We start from the raw sequence: 22,823 nt of genomic DNA, 5'->3' as shown, positions 1-22,823 counted from the left end.
TAATTTAGAATTAACAAATAAAAACTGAAATAAATAATTATAACACCTATGTTTTATTATCAAGTACTGGATGGTTTCTCTCTTTTCTCCTCAGCCTATAGCAGTCCAATACTGGACATTGAAGATCATCCCGCCAAGCCGGAGGGATGTCTGATACTTATACATAGCGTAGGTTACCTACTTATCGTAAAATGAAAAACTATATGTACCTTAATATTTTTTTATGAAGGAAGTGCTGCTACATTCCTGTTTTATAAAATTAATGATTGAAAATAAATCAACATAATGTTTCTAGTCTGGTGCCTTTCGGCGATGAAATTCTTTTGCATCCCCCATACTATAATGAATCAGGCCTCGTTTTGACGACTGTGACTTTCCTTTCAAATGGATTAATATATTCGTTCATTACTGCCTCTTCTTCGATCGCCATATCATCAATATCATCGAAAATATCCATTGAAAATGACGATTATTCTCTGCGCTCGGTAGTTTAGAATTGGTATAAACGCAAAAAAGAACTTACAATAACCTCAAATGTCAAATTATCAATCGAATAAGCCCTATCTGGCGGCCCAAGCAGCAGATAGATTTATTCTCCAGTTAACTGAGTTATTGGACGAATAAGCTCTATCTGACATTTGAAAAATGTAATATTTCGCTATCTGTCGAATAAACGCTATCTATCTGTCTATCTGAGCATTGAAAAATCGGCCCTAAAAATTGTTTATTATCTGCCAGTTTCTATATGTCTATCAATCCATAACTGGTAGTTTCATACGATTTTGACATAATCAAAAGTAATAATCTAAATTATGAAAGTAACTACCAGTTATAGATAGATAGAGTTATAGAAACTGGCAGTATGAGTTTTTTTAAATCTCATTATGGTCTTGCCAAATGTATGTAGACATCGCTAAAATTAAATTTTGTGCCTTCAGAATCAACATCGTTATAGGGTAAAACTGCCAGTTATTGGCCATCGTTAGTTACTGGCCACTATAAACTTAAAAGTCATAAAATAAGGAATGAGGCATCACCTGCCATCTGTGTTTTTTAATAGAACTTTGTTATCTAACTGACTTTGATTTTAGTACAATTTTTTGCCACTATGAAAAAAAGCGCCATACTATGCCGCCTTTTTCTGACAGTTGGCGGTCGGACTTCTGCGTGCACGCTTCAGAGTAACGTATTTCTTAACGAAACACATTTCTTCAAAATTGACATTATTGGTGATTGAACGCAATTTAAGTGATTTCTTTAGCATATTTATATGGTGTTAATGGTAAGTTTTATTAATATATTATAGTTTCATGCAATTACCTTTGGGAAGGTGAGTTTATGGAGGTGGCCAATAATTGAATCAATATATTGCAAATTTTATGTTACTGGCCGCCTATGCCAATAACTAAATAAAAATGTAAGTACTCTATTTAGATGAAAATCGACTGTTTTCACAATATTTATAAGTTGTAGTATCGTGTGGCAAAATATCACGCACTTTTATCAATTAAATTCAGTTACTGGCATAGGTGGCCAGTATTTAGTGGTATTAAAAAAAAAAAATGTATTTTGTTACTAAATGCGCAAACCATCAGCAACGGGATGCCACCTAAACGAAGACAGATGACTTAAATGAAGCCTTCAAATTCATAAAAGACAAGACATAAGACAATAGAAAATAGTTTTCAGAAATTCAACAATATTTTATTGAAGGATATCGATCGACGAACCGTCTTGCCCAAAAGCTCGACGAGTTTCAGCCCCCAGAGCAAGCTGGGTTTCGAAAAGACTTTAGTACAATAGATCTACACACACTACACAGTAAGGCAGATTATACAGAAGACCGAAGAGTATAATCAGCCTCTGTGTCTAGCCTTTGAGGATTATGAGAAAGCCTTCGTCTCCATCGAGACGGGCAGTTTTGGACTCCTTAGAGAGATGCTAAATCGACTGTCGCTATATCGGGGCGTTGAGATGTCTATACAATGCTGCTACTATGACTGTCCAAGTACAGGACCACAAGAAAAGACCTATCCAAAAACAACGAGGAGTGAGACAGGGAGATGTGATATCTCAGAAACTGAAGACCGATGCATTAGAATTTAGAAGATGTCTTTAAGACGTTGGACTGGAACGGACACATGTCAATGTCACACCTCTGCTGCGCAGACGACATCGTCAATATGGCAGAATGTCTGCCGGAACTCAGCTGGATGCTAAGTGGCCTGAATGCTGCTTCTCAACCTGTAGGCATCCCTCAAAGCCTGAAGACAAAAGTCTAGTCAACCACTGCATCCTGCACAGTGATGACGTATGGTGCAGACTGGTGCACCGATTAAAAGTGCACATGCTATGGAGAGAGCTATATGCTTGGGGTTGCTCTGATAGATCGTATCAGAAATAGGGTCTATCTGTCAAAAAACTAAGCTTACCGACATATAGCTGCCAAAATGTGCTTAGATAAAATGGCAGTCATATCTCCCGATTCTGCCGAAGAACCGATAAGCGTTGGGTTAGACGAGCTCTCGTATAGAGGCCACGAACAGGCAAAAGCAACGTGGGACGCTCTCCTGCCCGTTGGACCGACGATCTTAGGCGGGTAGCTGGTAGTGGCTGGATGAGGAAGGCCGAGGACGAGGACCGAGTGTTATGTTTGGGAGAGGCCTATGTCCAGCAGTGGATGAGTATTGGCTGATGATGATTCTATGACGATGAATAAAATACGCACGTACAGCGTTGGTAGATCTTGCTTTGCTTGATTGGTTGTATGTAAAGTACGCAGGAACGGTGTTTATTAACTAATTATATAATTATGTATACAAAAAACTTGTCGTATATAAATGTTATATTTCTAGTATTTTATTCTTAGAAAGTTGATTGTTTTTTTTTGTTTTTGAAGTTTAGCCGTAGTTAATATTATTCTGCAACTGATTTTAATAAAGTTTTTATTAAAAGAGACAACATTTATTACTATTTTTTAGAGGTTTAAAGCTTTTTAATAAAATTATTTCCTGTGTCCAATAACCAGTCTATGGATGGCCGGTAAGTGATTTTTTTGGCCAATAACTGCAATTTTACACAGGTTTGCAATAACATATATATTTTTATCGGTTATAGTTTTCTAAATAAATTATTGATTTACTGCGAGGCAAAAGTAGCTTTTCTAGATTACATTCATACACCATCTGTCAATTTTGGTTTAATCTGTATGAAATAATTCAGCTTTGAAGTGGCCAATCCGCTTAGTTGGCCAATAACTGGCAGTTTTACCCTACTGTCTATTCGCTACTAGCTCTATGGTAAAATCATAAGGTGATTTGTACCGTTTTTACGCTACGTAATCTCCGCTACAATAGGATTATACGTTATTTATTAGAAATCTCTCAAATCTTGTTCAAGGACAAAATAAACATCATTGTTTGTTTGTTTTGTTCAACGCTATGGTGCATTATAAGCATTTAAAATAATTAACACTGGTGGCTTTATCACAAAGTTAAATAAGTACTCGCATCTTCAACAGAGTTTTATAGATATCATAATCATTATAATTAGTTAACTATCTGATAAATGTTTCCAATACCATGTTAAAGACCCATCGGAAATCTAATTAAGTTCATTAGACCACAAAATCTCACCTACCTACCGTGTTGAAGAGTGTATTTATATATTTTTTTGCAGTTAAAAATTATGAATTAAATTGAAGCAATAACCTTTATCTTATTGCCACATTATTGATAGGTAACTGATAATTACATTGAATTAAGTACTTAAATAAAAGTTTGGGTAACTAGCTATGTGCCTACTCAAAGATACGTGATTTTGTCACAACTAAACCTTGTATACATACGACTACCTATGTTTCTATTAGAAATGAATGGATTGCATCAACAAACTCTACAATGGCAAGCGTTTATTTATGCTCTGAATAATTTTGGGCAAAAATGCTTAGTCCCATACGCGAGAGGAGCGACACAATAAACATGATTTTGTTATTTGATAACTAACGCTGAATAATTTACAAGTTAAAAACGTAGCTTCAAAAGAAAGGTTTCTGGCGGAATTGAAGTTAACTTCTAGAGGCTAGTGCATAGAAAAAGGAGTAAGAAAAAAGTGAGCTACCTTTAAATATATAGTATAGGTAGGTACCTATATCAAAAAACTGTGTAGGTACCTCTTGCCATTAAAGAAAACGTATTTAAAAAGAAAATACTACATTTTTTTTGTTATGTGAGCCCATTTTAACCGGTTCGATATAAGCACATACACACACACAAAATTTGAAGATTCCACATGAAAAATCTGAAATAAAGGAACACATTTAGTTTGAATAAAATTACCTATTTAATTGGCACATTCCTGATTCCGGAAGCCACTTCCAAGTGCTACAAAACACAAAACAACAAGCTCATTTAACTTTATGCTCACATACAAATACTTCAATGTGTAACTGGGCTAATGACTGTATGCTATCATCGTCATGCGACGTAAGAGACAATATAATATGCTTCCTCTAATTTCCCCACACACTTCCTAACCCGCTAACACCAACTTAAAACGTCGTTAACAACATAAACATCCATTCATATAATAATATGAAATATCTAAATACCTATAAGTACATATAGTCTAAGTCTTTGCATGAACCCTAAGCACCCTTTAGCACACCTAGTCAGACCAAAACCTAGTAATTCTAAGCCTCTTCCCTTAGCTTCCCTCAAAGATACCATCTCCAGATTGCAAGACAAGCGCATTGTATGGGCACCATTGATTGCGCAATCAAAACCGTATGGACATACGACAAAGGGGTTTCCTCACTACAATTGTTTGAAACCAAGCTTCGGAACGCGTAGTATTAAAGACTATACGCGGAACTGAAAAGCATCAGTCCAGTGAAACAGTTCGCCTTAAGATGTCTTCTAAAGTTTATCTCGTTGGGTGTCTAGTTTTGGGTGTGTCCATCGCTAAAGCCAGTTATAGGGATGATGGGTGAGTACCAATAACTATTGGGAAATAGGTGTCCATGAAGTATCCGGGAGGCATACAACTACCTTCTAGGCTAGAATAACCCTCACAACACTCGTTTTCAATATTTACAACCTCTGGGACTAAACCAAAGAGCGTCAAACAAAATATGTTTGCGAAAGCGCCAAGAATATCCAAAAACGAATCTGTCTTGGCTAAAAACTCTTTATCATAAATAATAATAACCTATCAGTGTTGTAATCAAAGTACCCAGAATCGCGACTCTGGTAGACTCCCATAAACTTCCTCTTCTAATCTTCCCAAAAATCTAATAGTACATAGTAACAGCTTCGATTTCAGGGGCTTCCAGCCAAGCCCCAGCTACCGGACTGAAGACCAGCTGGCGGAGCCCTCGGCCAGGGTTGAGAAGAGAGAGGAGCTGGCGAGAGACAGAGACAGCCAATCGGAAAGGACGCAGAGGTTCGGCATCTCTTCGTATGGCGCGTCGGGCTCTGGCGGACCGGTTAGTTTAAAAATGATCTAAAAAGCCTATTTAGCTGCCGAAGTTTTTAAAATCTGTACCTATTTTATAATCAAGTACCTTCAACTGAAAAGTCCGAATCATTTCAGCTGACCCTATTTTTTAAATATCCCGTGAGCAAGTCGTGTTGGCGTGTATGTGTTAGCGAGGGCCTGCTTCAAGCAATTCTAAGCTTTAACCACTCACGTACCGGTGACCCATTGGTAACCAGTACCTAAACCAGACACAATAGATTTTTTACTGTCTCTGATTTCACGGGATGTGACAGGTAGGTCAACCAATTTCCCAATAACATCCGGTAGGTACCTATAAATAAACTGCATAACTCACCACAGGGTGTCCCGTACGGCTCGTCAGCCCCAGGCCTCTACGGGCCGCTGAAGATCGACCTGGGAGGCGTGCTGCTGGGCTCGATCCTCGGCTTCGGGGCCGTGCTGGTGCTGCCCAAGATCATACACGCACTGTCCTATGGTTACGGACCTGGGGGCTATGCTAGAAGTGAGTTTAGTTCTGTAAAGGGCAATAGAAATTATGATTATTAAATCCTTAGGTTTTCTTTGGGAGAGCCGGAGAACGAGCTTATAACATATTATGTATAATAATTCGTATATTTACCACAGTTAAGTTTAATAAGGTTTAGGTACTGATGTGACTAAACTGATATAATATAGTCCCAAAAGTAGCACTATACATATTTTTATAATGAGCTTTAAATTAGTACTTACCAACTTTGATGCATGTACAGTCTGGAGCAAACCAACCTGACCCCTCTCATATAGGTAACATTATCACTAGCTGACTTCAGAAGACATTACATTCGCCAAACTCATTTCCCCAAACATCACCATTTTCAACTACCACCAACTAACCTCCTCCACTCTCAGGTGCAGAATCGAACGTACTAGAAGTGTCCGACATGCTCAACAAGCTAGACGAGACATTAAGCCGGTACAACATAGACTCTGCGGCCTGCATGCAGCGACTCACATGCTCGTACGTGCAACTGGCCAATGAGAACGTGGTGGCGGGCAACGCGACTGACTTCGATGCGCTGCTGTCTACTATGGCTTCGTAAGTGAAATTTCTGAACTGCTATTTATGCCCTTTAAAATTTGTGTAAGCTGCTGTCGTCAGCACACATTAAAGTTTCATTATATTTTCCGCTAGAGGCGCCACTTTGTATGGGATAAAAAGTTTTATGCAAACCATCGAATCGGAAGGTATTATACAAAAGTTTAGTAATCCGTTTTTTCTAACATCCTTAATTACAGTGTACCCTCACAATGTTTGATGGCATAAGTGGTTTAGAATGACAAGGTGTTTTACTGTTTTTTTACCTTACGTACCTACCCCAGCCGTTGTCTTTAGTGGAATAACGGCAGATGAGTTGCACATTTTCCATAATTAAAAAAAAACAAACTAATTATCCCAAAAACGTTCCAGAAACTCCCTAGTCCGTCGCATGCTAGATGGCACCTCCATCCTCGACGCAGTATCTGCCGGCAAGTCCACAAAAGCCGACTGCCAGCAACTGTACCCCAAGTGCAAGATGGACAAGAAGACTGTGGTCAAAATGCTCACTCAACTCGTTCCGTAGTGTGGAATAAATGTTTGTTTGTTGTAAAGGTGTGGTTTTATTTGTTGTTGATTTTTGTTGCTTTGTATAATGTTTCGTATTTACTATAGTAACATAGTAAAACCCTAGAAAAAAAGTACTTACGTAGGTACTTACGTTCACGTAGCTTGACCAATAATATCCAAATTTTGTTATGTGTGGTAAGCTGTAATCGGCTTACTTCTTTCGGCTGACAGCAGAAACATGAATAAATGCCACGAAGTGTCCATGAAAGAGCCCACTACATTAATCTCTACTAAATTAATTTACACTACGATTATTTTATGGTCATCTTTCGTGAATCTCCGTACACATAACGAGGCCTACATGGTTAAAGTCTCAAATAAAACATGGTTAAAATTACAAATTTAACAATTTATTAATTAAAGTCAACACCAAAACTTATCCACACTCTGTGATATGCTCCGCGGCACGGCCTGGTTCATTCCGTCGCTATTACACTAAATAATATGTAAATAATACACTGAAAACGTAGGGGCCGTGTCTGCTAAGAAACTACTATACAGTGGTGTGTAGTATTCGTATCTTATCGCATCCGTTAGGAAATGAAGGGTATTCGCTTATAACCTACGTTAGAGTAAGATTATTGCTTATAAAAAACCTACAATTATGTCGATACCGGATACACACTAACGCAAAGTATTTTTTTAACAGACTTGACACCATTGCTTTTAACTATTAAATTTAACGCGATGTTATGAATATAATCAAGAAAAACTGCCTTAGCTGTGATTGGCTGACTGAGCCACCATGTTGAATTGAATAAACCAATCGAATCACGTAATTTTAATAGTTATTTTTTATTATCCCTACGTCTTACTTAAATTCCAGTATATAATGTGTCCTTCGATGAAAGGTACCACGATTAAGATTATCTTACCTTTAGATACAAAATTTAATTATGCTTTTGAGCTAAATATTCAATAATTATACCATTTTAGATAATATATAAGTGACAAAGTTGTAGGGGTTGTTTCGTATCATGCGATGCAGTTTATTATAGTATCCCATATCCCTTATTTATCTGGGGTGAAGACAATATGTGTCGGGTTTTTTTGAAAATGAATGATTCAGAAAGGCTAGGGCATAAGATCCGAAAAGTTCAAGGCAATTTAGTGTAAAGTAAGAGTAAAATATGTTGTTTCAGTCTAAGTAATGGCACCGACACTAACCTAAATTTAGCAATGAGAGAGGTGTATATTATTTATTTACAATTCGAACTTCAGTCCTTAGCAATGAGGGCTATTTTTGCATCTAATTGTGACTTCGGTAGCATAATATAATATGGTGCGAATTACAATTGTATTTCTTCTTAAATGTTTAAATTTTAACTAGACTGTGCCTGCACCTTGTGTGTTTAAAGATTAAAAAAGCTCGAGAAAACACACTTCGGAGTATGTTTTTTTACTTATTGCTTTTAAATTCGATTTGTCGACTAATTACATAGTTTGTTCAAGTTAAATGTAAAAATAGCAGTTAAAACGACGAAACATGGTAACTAAACAGACAAGATTGTTTAAAATAAATGCATATTTATCGTCTTTCATAAAAGTGATCTTATTATTCCATTTAAAACATAAAATTTCTTAATTATATACAAGACCGTGATGCTTGTTTTTAACATTAAAAGAATTGCATTTTTAAAGAGCTTAGGAGCGCTAAAATAACAAAACAAATTACTGTATACGTAACTAGACTGGTCATGCTATCTCGCTCTGGCTTATGGCAGTGAGTATTGCATCTCTTTCCGACACAGCAGGCGATACAAATATCCAAACACTACTAGGATACACTATTATAGAACCAAGAAGTTCAATCCACTGTATTGTCGCAAAGAATAATATTCTTATAAAATCGTAGACGCAGATTTTCAAAATCACAGCGACTAAATACAAGTGTAAATTGGCTGATAATTCAAAAGACTCGCCGAAAACTGAATGCCATTTGGAAACACTACCTTATTTCTAACGCGAAAACTCAACTTTAGCCAGCATTAAAACGAAACTTGATGTTTCCTCGCCACCACCAAATCTTTTTACAAATATTGGCCGAAGCAAAACGATCTTTAACCACAGGCTGTAATTGGTCTGGCATTTTCCGTAACGGTATATAAAGTATAAGGTTATATATAAAGGTAACTACTGACAGAGCATGCTGAGGAATGAGTTGGCATACGCCATCGGCTTCACGTCTGGATGAGGCTGGAAAGAAAGAGAGGGAAATATTATTACGTGAAAGGTGGTACGTATAACATGAAATAGAGAAAGGTGTTGTAACGCACACAGATAAAGAATCAATATGACAATGGCGGCTGGACTCATGCTATCTCGCCCTATCCGTAAGTCTGGCAATATACCTCCCTCCTCCTATTATACAGCGGCCGTCAGTTTGCCATAGTTTAATTGATAATTTATGTCCACATTAAAATTTAGGTAAAAAAAAATATTCGGTTAAAAAGTTACAAATTAAAAATTCAAATTGAAAATTATTTATTTGTCACTCACCACAGCCTCGTAAGTGGTGAAGTTTGGCTTCAGGTCCTTGCCGTTCATTGTGATGAAAGCGCCGCGGTTGCCCATTGTATCACTGGAAAAGATAACACATTTTAAGTGAGTTATTTATGGAACAATGAAGGAACGAACAGGAAACATTGCTTTTAGGACGCCTTCTGGATCCGTGGACCGGCAACCTAAGACGAGATCAGGTTCTCAGAGCCCCATATCCAACAGTCCAGTTATTATAACTATTATATTAATCTATAATCATATTATTACGTTTTAACACGGAAAAAAGACCCCTATAGATTGGCAAGTTGCTTGGCGACCCTCCTTGCGGGGTGAAAGACGCGGAGGGGACGAGGTACCCAAGACGACAGCGGGTAGCGGGAGGGGTAGCGGTGGAGGGGAACGCGTGCACTGCATGTCATTGTTACGGCAGTCTCGGCCGCGCAGCCGAGGCGGCCACATGTCTTATATAGTCTGTCATAATTTGAGTGCGACCCACATGAGATCATTGATCCTGAGACCATTAGTCTTAGGATGAGTGTTGAGGCCTTTTTAATATTATCATTAGGTATATTATTATTAGGTATCTATAATTCGTCAACAAAATAACGTTAAAAACAGCAAATCGTATAATGTCTCAATATAGGGGCTTCTTGTAGAACAGCGTACCGGATCAGTCATGCTACGCGGCTAAAGGTTGGTACTGCGCAGTCAGATACGAAAAAGTAAACAACAAAGACGAGAGTCCATATGACAGTGCGTCAGTTGTCAGTTCTTGTAACTAGGAAAGCAACCAAAATTTATGTGATTTAATGAAAGTAATTAATGAGCAAAACACAGAGAAAAAATACAAAATTGATGAAATTTTGAAAGAAAATGGTGATATCGTGCTTCGCCTACCCCCATACCACCCGGAATTAAATCCTATTGAACTTGTGTGGCGGTACGTGAAAGGCGAGCTCGCAAGAACGTCGATTGACTCTAACTTAGATAAAGAGATAAAAGACTTAGAGTTGCTTTTCTCTAATTATTCGCCTGAAAAGTGGAGAAATTGTGACGACCATGTCATAAAAATTTAAGACGAATATTATAAATCTGATAGAGTATTTGACGATGTATTGGACAGGTATGTTATTGTTAATTTATAATTTAATGTAAATTAAACATAAAATATAGGTGTACACTGAACTAATATGACTGGCGTACTCTAGTACATTATACTTCAAAGTAGGTATAATGTTTTTTGGTTTTTGTCTTAGATTTATAATTGAAGTTAATGAAAACGATGATGAAGATGAGGATGACGACGACGATGAACAAGTTCAAACAGAGAGTGAACATGAAAGTGACATGGAAATTGATTTATAAAATAAAACACTTTTACATAAATAAATTCAAATTGGTAGATTTTGAAGGTAAACATCCAAATTTTAATGCTGTCAAACTATAAATTTTAAGCTAAATATGACATTTATGGGAACACTCATAGAATAAAATTTTACTTACGTCAGAAATAGTTACAAGCTATCGCGAGATTAATCCGGGCACACATTTCTACGTGTGTAGCATGTCGTGCTACCTCGCCCCCGCCACTTCTTTCACCCCGCAAGGAGGGTCGCCAAGTAACTTGCCACATTATAGTAAGTAAACCTCAAAACTAACTCGTATGCGATTAAATTATTCGCAGGTCTTTAAACCTCTGTTTTGAGTACAATAAAGTGTAAATAAATAAACCAACTCACCAGTAATTAGGCGCAGAGAACACCGTGATACACTTGCCATCATGGGCCAGCTCATACCCATCATTCTTCACCTCGTGGCTGCGGATGATGTAGTCGAGGCGGTTGCGGGCGAGGAAGTTGGCTGTGACGTCGGGCCCGAACTGGCAGCCCACGCCGCGCTTGGACGGCGCGCGCCCCGCCATCGGTTGAGGGTCGGACCAGAGCAGCTCGCACATTATACCTGGGCGAAAGATAGGGTTTATGTTAGATCGGGAATTATAGTGACACGGTGTGGGAAGATGGGTTTATAAGTTTAAAGGTGCCCGTTCGATTGCAGCGTCACAAGGCGTCTCTAACGCGGTGTCCGTCAACGCACGACAGTGTGGATGACGCTGCACGCTAGATTTATATCCATAGATGGCGGCTCTCTTTGAAAAGCTACCTTTAGAGTCGATAATAATAAAAATGCCACTATGTAAGTGCTCTTCTGTTTGTTACCTACTGTTCTGTTTTGTCTGATGATACACTACGCATTGTTGTTGGGTCTGTCATGTATGAGTTAAAAATATAACAGAAAATTAAAAGGCCTTGCGCTTGTCGGGTGATGAGACTCCTTGAAGAGCTCGGCTGAGCGACGCAAATGTAGAAAGTTAGGGCATTAAAATATAGTATTAACTTACCATCCTCAGGCGGCTGCTTATTCCTGTCCACCCGCCTGATATCATCCAGCGTGATATCATCCTTGGAGAACAAGCCCCCGTGCATGACCATCACCCGGTTGTTGATACAGTGCGCTAGAGGCAGCCAGTTGTACACCTCCGTGAAGAGATCCGCCATCTGGGAGGTGTATTTGGAGGAGACTTCGCCGCGGAAGCCGTACATTCGGTTCATGTCTAGGGTCTCGTGGTTGCCTGGAAGTTGGGGGTGCTTTTAGAACGTACACTAGCCGTGGCAGTTATACTACTTCTTATAACATTGTTTAAAGGGTACACCCGAGTCCGCATTGTTCTATTTAATATACATAGAAATATTTTAAAGCCGAAAGTTTGTGTTTTAAACTTTAAGTACCTTGTACTTATTTTCACACAGTGACATAGCTCGCATGAATAAGAAATGTTAAATTTTGAGTCACTTTTGCTGAGTTTCTTAAAGGAAATTCAAGCTAACGGCTGCCTTACTTTGACAATATATAAGGACAGAAAGAGACAGACATAGATTTAATGTCGACATTTGCTTAAAGTTCCCTTCTCTCTCTCTCTCTCTCAGCCTTCCGTAGTCCACTGTTGGACATAGGCCTCTCCTAACGAAAGTTCCCTTCTACAACTACGCATTTAAATATAATACTAACCTCGTGACATATACATGTGGTCAGGATACAGCAGCTTAAAGCTGAACAGCACAAAGATACACTCCACACTGAAGGAGCCCCGGTCCACGAAGTCTCCATTAAACAGGTAGGGGTTTGTCTCCGAAGGCAGCCCATTCAGTTTGAACACGTTCATCAGATCATAGTACTGGCCATGGATGTCTCCGCAGACTGTGAACTTGGCGTCATCGGGTACCTTTATGTCGATGAGAGAAGGTTGCTTTTGCAGGTATGCTTTCACATCGATCAGGATCTGTGAAAAGTGGTGATTTGTTAAAAAAATATAGATTTTTGTGTGGTCTGGATTTTAACTAGATTTACTTATTTATAGAGCCTGTATTGAGTGAGTCTGTATTGTTACGTTGATGGATTTCTTAGTATTTATTGGAGCTAAGAAATTATAATAATGCAGTATTGCAGTTTATGTATTTGTGTAACTATTACAACTTTCCAATATGCTCCATCCTAAACGATTGATAACAGAATGAGTGTCTACTGTATTAAAGAGTTGTAAATAACATTGTTTGTACCTTGTATGCATATTTCTTGTGTAGTTTCTGCTGTTGTTTGTAGTACTCCATGAGGTCCGTCACAAATTTAAGAGTCACCTTTCCATCTTCAAGTGCCGGCCCTTCATACTCATCTTCAATGGCTGTAACATCATAAAATTTGTTAAAATTTTCTGGTTCAATTCTTAGGCCCTGTTTCACAATGTCTGAATAGTGGCTACCTGTAGGATAAAATACTTGCTTTCACTGTCTAAAACATAATTACAGAGAAGGACAGCATGTCTTTTATCCGTCAGGTAGCCAGTATCCAGACATTGTGAAACAAGCCCTTAGCAAGACTAATAATTAATCACTAAACTAACCCCAGAATATTAGAAGACATATTATTACTAGAGCCCAAACCTGAATCAGATGCTGATTTTCCTGTAGATTGTCTACAGAGTAACAAATTAATAATTCCACAACACATCTTGAAATTAAACAAATAAAGTAGCCATCACTCGCTAATGGCAAACCACTACAGATTTAAATTATTATTGCTTTATCTTTAAGCCCATTGATAAAATGCTTGTAGATAAAATTAGATAGTGTTCCAATTTAAACTTTTAAGTAGTTGTATGGAGGTCTGCAGATAATACTAACCACTCTTTGGGATAGCATGTGCCATTCATCAACTTTAAATGAAACATTCAAATATCCATAGAAAAAAAAAACTTACTCATAGCATCTAGATTTATAGAGTCTGCTATATTAACTTCTTTCTTGTCCACCGAGATGGCCTTTTCAAAAGCAATCTTCTTTACTATTTTGTTACATTCATTGTATTTCATTTTAGCATCTTGGTCTTTTGGCCTAACTTTGGTAACCTGAAACATAGATATGTATATGATAATGAAAACTAAACATACAAACAGCATTAGATTGAATAATTTCTTCTTATATCTTTGGAAATACATGATGATCCAAAGTGAAATTCATAAAATTTATATTGGATCTATTATAAACATCAGTGGTAAGAAATCAAAGACAATCTTTGTTTTTTATGGGATTGCCTGTGACATAAATTGGATAAGTACATAATATTTTTTTACAATCATGATATTAAATTGCTGAATATAGTTTTACCTGGGTAGGTATCGGTAAGCTCAAATTAATATGCTTTTGGGTCAGAAATTTAAATGAATTAAATAAAATTAGTTTTCTTAGATACTAAATCTAAATCCCTCATTTTAATATCACTTGCTCTCTCACTCCCACCTACCAAACAATAATAAAAGAAAATTAAACAAAAGTGCAGCAAACACACATCATAAAACTATGCACCCACTCTCATGGTATTTATAACAATCATGAATACTTACAACTTCGAAATCCTTAAGGGCTAGTTTGTACTTTCCTAGGGACATGTAGGCTGCTGCTCTCCTGTAGTAAGCCTTGGTGTAAGAGCGGTCTATTTCTATTGCCTTGGAGGCATCCGTCAGGGCATACCCAAAGTTCTCCAGCCTAATGTTAGCTATACTCCTGTTAGCATAAAAAACTGCATTCTTCCCATTCTTTTCAATCGCTTTTGAGTACAACTCGATCGCAGCATTGTAATTTTGCTCTGAAAGTAAGGTTAGGTTAAGGTTATGAATGGCAGTCACCGTATATTTAAGGCTACAGTTGTTATGACTTATAGCTGATATGAGCAGCTACCGATGGGTGAAATTGCATAAAAATAATGTACATAATAGTACTCTAGAACTTACTTTTGAAATATTCATTAGCTTCATTTTTCAACTTTTCAGCAGCTTCAATATCTTCCTGAGTTATTGGTCCACCGGTAATTTCATCGTTACTTGCCATTGCTACAGACACAACAATGCTATAATTGATATTATTTATGCTTTTAACCAAGGAACGATCCTATAAAATGTGATTTCACTTCCATTTGATTCGTAATTCCCGAAAAAATAATTGATAGAAGAGTGAATGAAATACTCATGACATGTAATTTATGAATGAATGATTTGGTATCAGTAATGCCAACCTTGGAAAAAAATATTTTAGTGTTGTCACATGACATTATTAATTAGCAGTCAACTGTCTCTGTGTGTGTCAGTCATTTAAACAGACAGTAAGATTCAAAGACAATATTAAAATCTGAAAAGTAGTTGCTCTTGTTTATGGTCCTGTATTTAGCGGATAAAGAAATCGGTCCCGGATCCGGAAATACAGTCCAACTATAAAGTCCTGAAAACGGAAGTGGATCTTAACTAATTTGGTTTAAGAGCGTATTTAATCGATCTATTATATTTATTTAAGCACAAATCCGTTATAAAGCCATCATCATCAGCCAATAATCATCCACTGCTGGACATAGGCCTCTCCTAAGGAGCGCTACAACACTCGGTCCTCGGCCTTCCTCATCCACCCACTACCCTCCACCCGCCTAAGTTCGTCAGTCCAGCGGGCAGGAGGGCGTCCCACGCTGCGTTTGCCTGTTCGTGGTCTCCACTCGAGAACTCGTCTACCCCAACGGTTATCGGTTTAAAAAGCCATAATCAATCAATTTTTTTTCTTAAACTAACTGACAATGATAAAAAAATCTTTTCAAAATCGCACTATTTATTGTCAGGACCTGCGTGAAGTTAGCAGCCTAAAGTTAGCAGCCTTTGAAGATGGTCACTTCAGTCATTGCATACTTTATCAATTAAAACACGTAAAAAGCCCCAAAAACATTGGAATAATAAAGCTAGGTATTTATATAAACACTAAAATATGTTCTAAAATAAATAAATTCAAAAAAATACGACGTTTACTTACTGACGCTCTTGTTGGTTAATGGATATTTTGTATGGGGGCACCAAGATGCTATAGACCTGCCCGCATCTCACCTGGTTTATTATGTGTGTTGTGTCATTAAAAAACACTGACAGAAGTTTCATCAACATTGAAACGGGATAGCAGGTGTCCAGGAGCCACTTTCTGACGGATTTTGGGTGAAAAATTGACAATATTTCACGAATATTCAAGTTTGCAGGTGGAGCCTAAACAGGTACAGCTGCAAATGATAGTTCATATGAAAGGTATTATTAATACCTAGAAACGGTTTTCAGCAATTTCAGATTCAATGACTTTTGGTGACTCTTCAAGGTGAAAATCAAAAAATAAAACTTAGCAGCCCAAGATTAACATTTTGTATGGGGGCACCAAGATGCTATAGACCTGCCCGCATCTCACCTGGTTTATTATGTGTGGTGTGACATAAGAAAATACTGAAAGAAGTTTCATCAACATTGAAACGGTATAGCAGGTGTCCAGGAGCCACTTTCTGACAGATTTTGGGTGAAAAATTGACAATATTTCACGAATATTCAAGTTTGCAGGTGGAACCTGAAGAGATTCAGCTGCAAATGATAGTTCATATGAAAGGTATTATTAATACCTAGAAACGGTTTTCAGCAATTTCAGATTAAATGACTTTTAGTGACTCTTCAAGGTGAAAATCAAAAAATAAAACTTAGCAGCCCAAGATTAACATTTTGTATGGGAGCACCAAGATGCTATAGACCTGCCCGCATCTCACCTGGTTGATTATGTGTGTTGTGTCATTAGAAAACACTGACAGAAGTTTCATCAACATTGAAACGGGATAGCAGGTGTCCAGGAGCCACTTTCTGACGGATTTTGGGTGAAAAATTGACAATATTTCACGAATATTCAAGTTTGCAGGTGGAGCCTAAACAGGTACAGCTGCAAATGATAGTTCATAATGAAAGGTATTATTAATACCTAGAAACGGTTTTCAGCAATTTCAGATTAAATGACTTTTGGTGACTCTTCAAGGTGAAAATCAAAAAATAAAACTTAGCAGCCCAAGATTAACATTTTGTATGGGGGCACCAAGATGCTATAGACCTGCCCGCATCTCACCTGGTTTATTATGTGTGTTGTGTCATTAAAAAACACTGACAGAAGTTTCATCAACATTGAAACGGGATAGCAGGTGTCCAGGAGCCACTTTCTGACGGATTTTGGGTGAAAAATTGACAATATTTCACGAATATTCAAGTTTGCAGGTGGAACCTGAAGAGATTCAGCTGCAAATGATAGTTCATATGAAAGGTATTATTAATACCTAGAAACGGTTTTCAGCAATTTCAGATTAAATGACTTTTGGTGACTCTTCAAGGTGAAAATCAAAAAATAAAACTTAGCAGCCCAAGATTAACATTTTGTATGGGGGCACCAAGATGCTATAGACCTGCCCGCATCTCACCTGGTTTATTATGTGTGGTGTGTCATAAGAAAATACTGAAAGAAGTTTCATCAACATTGAAACGGTATAGCAGGTGTCCAGGAGCCACTTTATGACAGATTTTGGGTGAAAAATTGTCAATATTTCACGAATATTCAATTTTGCAGGTGGAACCTGAAGAGATTCAGCTGCAAATGATAGTTCATATGAAAGGTATTATTAATACCTAGAAACGGTTTTCAGCAATTTCAGATTAAATGACTTTTGGTGACTCTTCAACGTGAAAATCAAAAAATAAAACTTAGCAGCCCAAGATTAACATTTTGTATGGGGGCACCAAGATGCTATAGACCTGCCCGCATCTCACCTGGTTTATTATGTGTGTTGTGTCATTAAAAAACACTGACAGAAGTTTCATCAACATTGAAACGGGATAGCAGGTGTCCAGGAGCCACTTTCTGACGGATTTTGGGTAAAAAATTGACAATATTTCACGAATATTCAAGTTTGCAGGTGGAGCCTAAACAGGTACAGCTGCAAATGATAGTTCATATGAAAGGTATTATTAATACCTAGAAACGGTTTTCAGCAATTTCAGATTAAATGACTTTTGGTGACTCTTCAAGGTGAAAATAAAAAAATAAAACTTAGCAGCCCAAGATTAACATTTTGTATGGGGGCACCAAGATGCTATAGACCTGCCCGCCTGGTTTATAATGTGTGTTGTGTCATTAAAAAACACTGACAGAAGTTTCATCAACATTGAAACGGGATAGCAGCTGTCCAGGAGCCACTTTCTGACGGATTTTGGGTAAAAAATTGACAATATTTCACGAATATTCAAGTTTGCAGGTGGAGCCTAAACAGGTACAGCTGCAAATGATAGTTCATATGAGAGGTATTATTAATACCTAGAAACGGTTTTCAGCAATTTCAGATTAAATGACTTTTGGTGACTCTTCAAGGTGAAAATCAAAAAATAAAACTTAGCAGCCCAAGATTAACATTTTGTATAGGGGAACCAAGATGCTATAGACCTGCCCGCATCTCACCTGGTTTATTATGTGTGGTGTGTCATAAAAAAATACTGACAGAAGTTTCATCAACATTGAAACGGTATAGCAGGTGTCCAGGAGCCACTTTCTGACAGATTTTGGGTGAAAAATTGTAAATATTTCACGAATATTCAAGTTTGCAGGTGGAACCTGAAGAGATTCAGCTGCAAATGATAGTTCATATGAAAGGTATTATTAATACCTAGAAACAGTTTTCAGCAATTTCAGATTAAATGACTTTTGGTGACTCTTCAAGGTGAAAATCAAAAAATAAAACTTAGCAGCCCAAGATTAACATTTTGTATGGGGGCACCAAGATGCTATAGACCTGCCCGCATCTCACCTGGTTTATTATGTGTGTTGTGTCATTAGAAAACACTGACAGAAGTTTCATCAACATTGAAACGGGATAGCAGGTGTCCAGGAGCCACTTTCTGACGGATTTTGGGTGAAAAATTGACAATATTTCACGAATATTCAAGTTTGCAGGTGGAGCCTAAACAGGTACCTACAGCTGCAAATGATAGTTCATATGAAAGGTATTATTAATACCTAGAAACGGTTTTCAGCTATTTCAGATTAAATGACTTTTGGTGACTCTTCAACGTGAAAATCAAAAAATAAAACTTAGCAGCCCAAGATTAACATTTTGTATGGGGGCACCAAGATGCTATAGACCTGCCCGCATCTCACCTGGTTTATTATGTGTGTTGTGTCATTAAAAAACACTGACAGAAGTTTCATCAACATTGAAACGGGATAGCAGGTGTCCAGGAGCCACTTTCTGACGGATTTTGGGTAAAAAATTGACAATATTTCACGAATATTCAAGTTTGCAGGTGGAGCCTAAACAGGTACAGCTGCAAATGATAGTTCATATGAAAGGTATTATTAATACCTAGAAACGGTTTTCAGCAATTTCAGATTAAATGACTTTTGGTGACTCTTCAAGGTGAAAATAAAAAAATAAAACTTAGCAGCCCAAGATTAACATTTTGTATGGGGGCACCAAGATGCTATAGACCTGCCCGCCTGGTTTATAATGTGTGTTGTGTCATTAAAAAACACTGACAGAAGTTTCATCAACATTGAAACGGGATAGCAGCTGTCCAGGAGCCACTTTCTGACGGATTTTGGGTAAAAAATTGACAATATTTCACGAATATTCAAGTTTGCAGGTGGAGCCTAAACAGGTACAGCTGCAAATGATAGTTCATATGAGAGGTATTATTAATACCTAGAAACGGTTTTCAGCAATTTCAGATTAAATGACTTTTGGTGACTCTTCAAGGTGAAAATCAAAAAATAAAACTTAGCAGCCCAAGATTAACATTTTGTATAGGGGAACCAAGATGCTATAGACCTGCCCGCATCTCACCTGGTTTATTATGTGTGGTGTGTCATTAGAAAACACTGACAGAAGTTTCATCAACATTGAAACGGTATAGCAGGTGTCCAGGAGCCACTTTCTGACGGATTTTGGGTGAAAAATTGACAATATTTCACGAATATTCAAGTTTGAAGGTGGAGCCTAAACAGGTACAGCTGCAAATGATAGTTCATATGAAAGGTATTATTAATACCTAGAAACGGTTTTCAGCAATTTCAGATTAAATGACTTTTGGTGAATATTCAAGATGAAAACCAAAAAATAAAACTTAGCAGCCCAAGATTAACATTTGTATGGGGGCACCAAGATGCTATAGACCTGCCCGCATCTCACCTGGTTTATTATGTGTGGTGTGTCATAAGAAAACACTGACAGAAGTTTCATCAACATTGAAACGGGATAGCAGGTGTCCAGGAGCCACTTTCTGACGGATTTTGGGTGAAAAATTGACAATATTTCACGAATATTCAAGTTTGCAGGTGGAACCTGAAGAGATTCAGCTGCAACTGATAGTTCATATGAAAGGTATTATTAATACCTAGAAATGGTTTTCAGCAATTTCAGATTAAATGACTTTTGGTGAATATTCAAGGTGAAAACCAAAAAATAAAACTTAGCAGCCCAAGATTAACATTTTGTATGGGGGCACCAAGATGCTATAGACCTGCCCGCATCTCACCTGGTTTATTATGTGTGTTGTGTCATTAGAAAACACTGACAGAAGTTTCATCAACATTGAAACGGGATAGCAGGTGTCCAGGAGCCACTTTCTGACGGATTTTGGGTGAAAAATTTACAATATTTCACGAATATTCAAGTTTGAAGGTGGAGCCTAAACAGGTACAGCTGCAAATGATAGTTCATATGAAAGGTATTATTAATACCTAGAAACAGTTTTCAGAAATTTCAGATTAAATGACTTTTGGTGAATATTCAAGATGAAAACCAAAAAATAAAACTTAGCAGCCCAAGATTAACATTTTGTATGGGGGCACCAAGATGCTATAGACCTGCCCGCATCTCACCTGGTTTATTATGTGTGTTGTGTCATAAGAAAACACTGACAGAAGTTTCATCAACATTGAAACGGGATAGCAGGTGTCCAGGAGCCACTTTCTGACGGATTTTGGGTGAAAAATTGACAATATTTCACGAATATTCAAGTTTGCAGGTGGAACCTGAAGAGATTCAGCTGCAACTGATAGTTCATATGAAAGGTATTATTAATACCTAGAAATGGTTTTCAGCAATTTCAGATTAAATGAATTTTGGTGAATATTCAAGGCGAAAACCAAAAAATAAAACTTAGCAGCCCAAGATTAACATTTTGTATGGGGGCACCAAGATGCTATAGACCTGCCCGCATCTCACCTGGTTTATTATGTGTGTTGTGTCATTAGAAAACACTGACAGAAGTTTCATCAACATTGAAACGGGATAGCAGGTGTCCAGGAGCCACTTTCTGACGGATTTAGGGTGAAAAATTTACAATATTTCACGAATATTCAAGTTTGCAGGTGGAGCCTAAACAGGTACAGCTGCAAATGATAGTTCATATGAAAGGTATTATTAATACCTAGAAACGGTTTTCAGCAATTTCAGATTAAATGACTTTTGGTGACTCTTCAAGGTGAAAACCAAAAAATAAAACTTAGCAGCCCAAGATTAACATTTTGTATGGGGGCACCAAGATGCTATAGACCTGCCCGCATCTCACCTGGTTTATTATGTGTGTTGTGTCATTAGAAAACACTGACAGAAGTTTCATCAACATTGAAACGGGATAGCAGGTGTCCAGGAGCCACTTTCTGACGGATTTTGGGTGAAAAATTTACAATATTTCACGAATATTCAAGTTTGAAGGTGGAGCCTAAACAGGTACAGCTGCAAATGATAGTTCATATGAAAGGTATTATTAATACCTAGAAACAGTTTTCAGAAATTTCAGATTAAATGACTTTTGGTGAATATTCAAGATGAAAACCAAAAAATAAAACTTAGCAGCCCAAGATTAACATTTTGTATGGGGGCACCAAGATGCTATAGACCTGCCCGCATCTCACCTGGTTTATTATGTGTGTTGTGTCATAAGAAAACACTGACAGAAGTTTCATCAACATTGAAACGGGATAGCAGCTGTCCAGGAGCCACTTTCTGACGGATTTTGGGTAAAAAATTGACAATATTTCACGAATATTCAAGTTTGCAGGTGGAGCCTAAACAGGTACAGCTGCAAATGATAGTTCATATGAGAGGTATTATTAATACCTAGAAACGGTTTTCAGCAATTTCAGATTAAATGACTTTTGGTGACTCTTCAAGGTGAAAATCAAAAAATAAAACTTAGCAGCCCAAGATTAACATTTTGTATAGGGGAACCAAGATGCTATAGACCTGCCCGCATCTCACCTGGTTTATTATGTGTGGTGTGTCATAAAAAAATACTGACAGAAGTTTCATCAACATTGAAACGGGATAGCAGCTGTCCAGGAGCCACTTTCTGACGGATTTTGGGTAAAAAATTGACAATATTTCACGAATATTCAAGTTTGCAGGTGGAGCCTAAACAGGTACAGCTGCAAATGATAGTTCATATGAGAGGTATTATTAATACCTAGAAACGGTTTTCAGCAATTTCAGATTAAATGACTTTTGGTGACTCTTCAAGGTGAAAATCAAAAAATAAAACTGCAGCAGCGCAAGATTAACATTTTGTATGGGGGCACCAAGATGCTATAGACCTGCCCGCATCTCACCTGGTTTATTATGTGTGGTGTATCATAAGAAAACACTGACAGAAGTTTCATCAACATTGAAACGGTATAGCAGGTGTAAAATAAAAAAGGCTGCTAAGTTTTATTTTTTGGTTTTCATCTTGAATATTCACCAAAAGTCATTT

At 37.5% G+C, this 22,823-nt stretch overlaps 2 protein-coding genes across 2 annotated transcripts; one reads left to right on the top strand and one right to left on the bottom strand.

The window, feature by feature from the left end:
- The first annotated feature begins 4,397 nt into the window (after window positions 1–4,397).
- Window positions 4,398–7,100, top strand: LOC105381883. The gene is made up of 5 exons (XM_048630055.1): window positions 4,398–4,986; window positions 5,311–5,485; window positions 5,839–6,001; window positions 6,388–6,574; window positions 6,947–7,100. The coding sequence occupies exons 1-5, from the start codon at window positions 4,910–4,912 to the stop codon at window positions 7,098–7,100; spliced, it is 756 nt and encodes a 251-aa protein (XP_048486012.1). The 5' UTR covers window positions 4,398–4,909.
- A 1,577-nt stretch (window positions 7,101–8,677) lies between these two features.
- On the bottom strand, window positions 8,678–15,229 carry LOC105381851 (serine/threonine-protein phosphatase 5; the record flags this gene model as incomplete). Its single annotated transcript, NM_001309144.1, is given in 9 exon segments — window positions 8,678–9,340; window positions 9,644–9,725; window positions 11,386–11,605; window positions 12,045–12,275; window positions 12,713–12,983; window positions 13,261–13,382; window positions 13,958–14,105; window positions 14,601–14,842; window positions 14,988–15,229. Coding segments are annotated over 9 exon segments (1,476 nt in total). The 3' UTR covers window positions 8,678–9,277.
- Between the last annotated feature and the right edge of the window lie 7,594 nt (window positions 15,230–22,823).

This window comes from Plutella xylostella, chromosome 25 (assembly GCF_932276165.1).
Source record: "Plutella xylostella chromosome 25, ilPluXylo3.1, whole genome shotgun sequence".
NCBI classification, from domain to species: Eukaryota; Metazoa; Arthropoda; class Insecta; order Lepidoptera; family Plutellidae; genus Plutella; species Plutella xylostella.
Note: the sequence above shows the minus strand (reverse complement) of the source record. Positions and strands in the feature narration are given on the sequence as shown.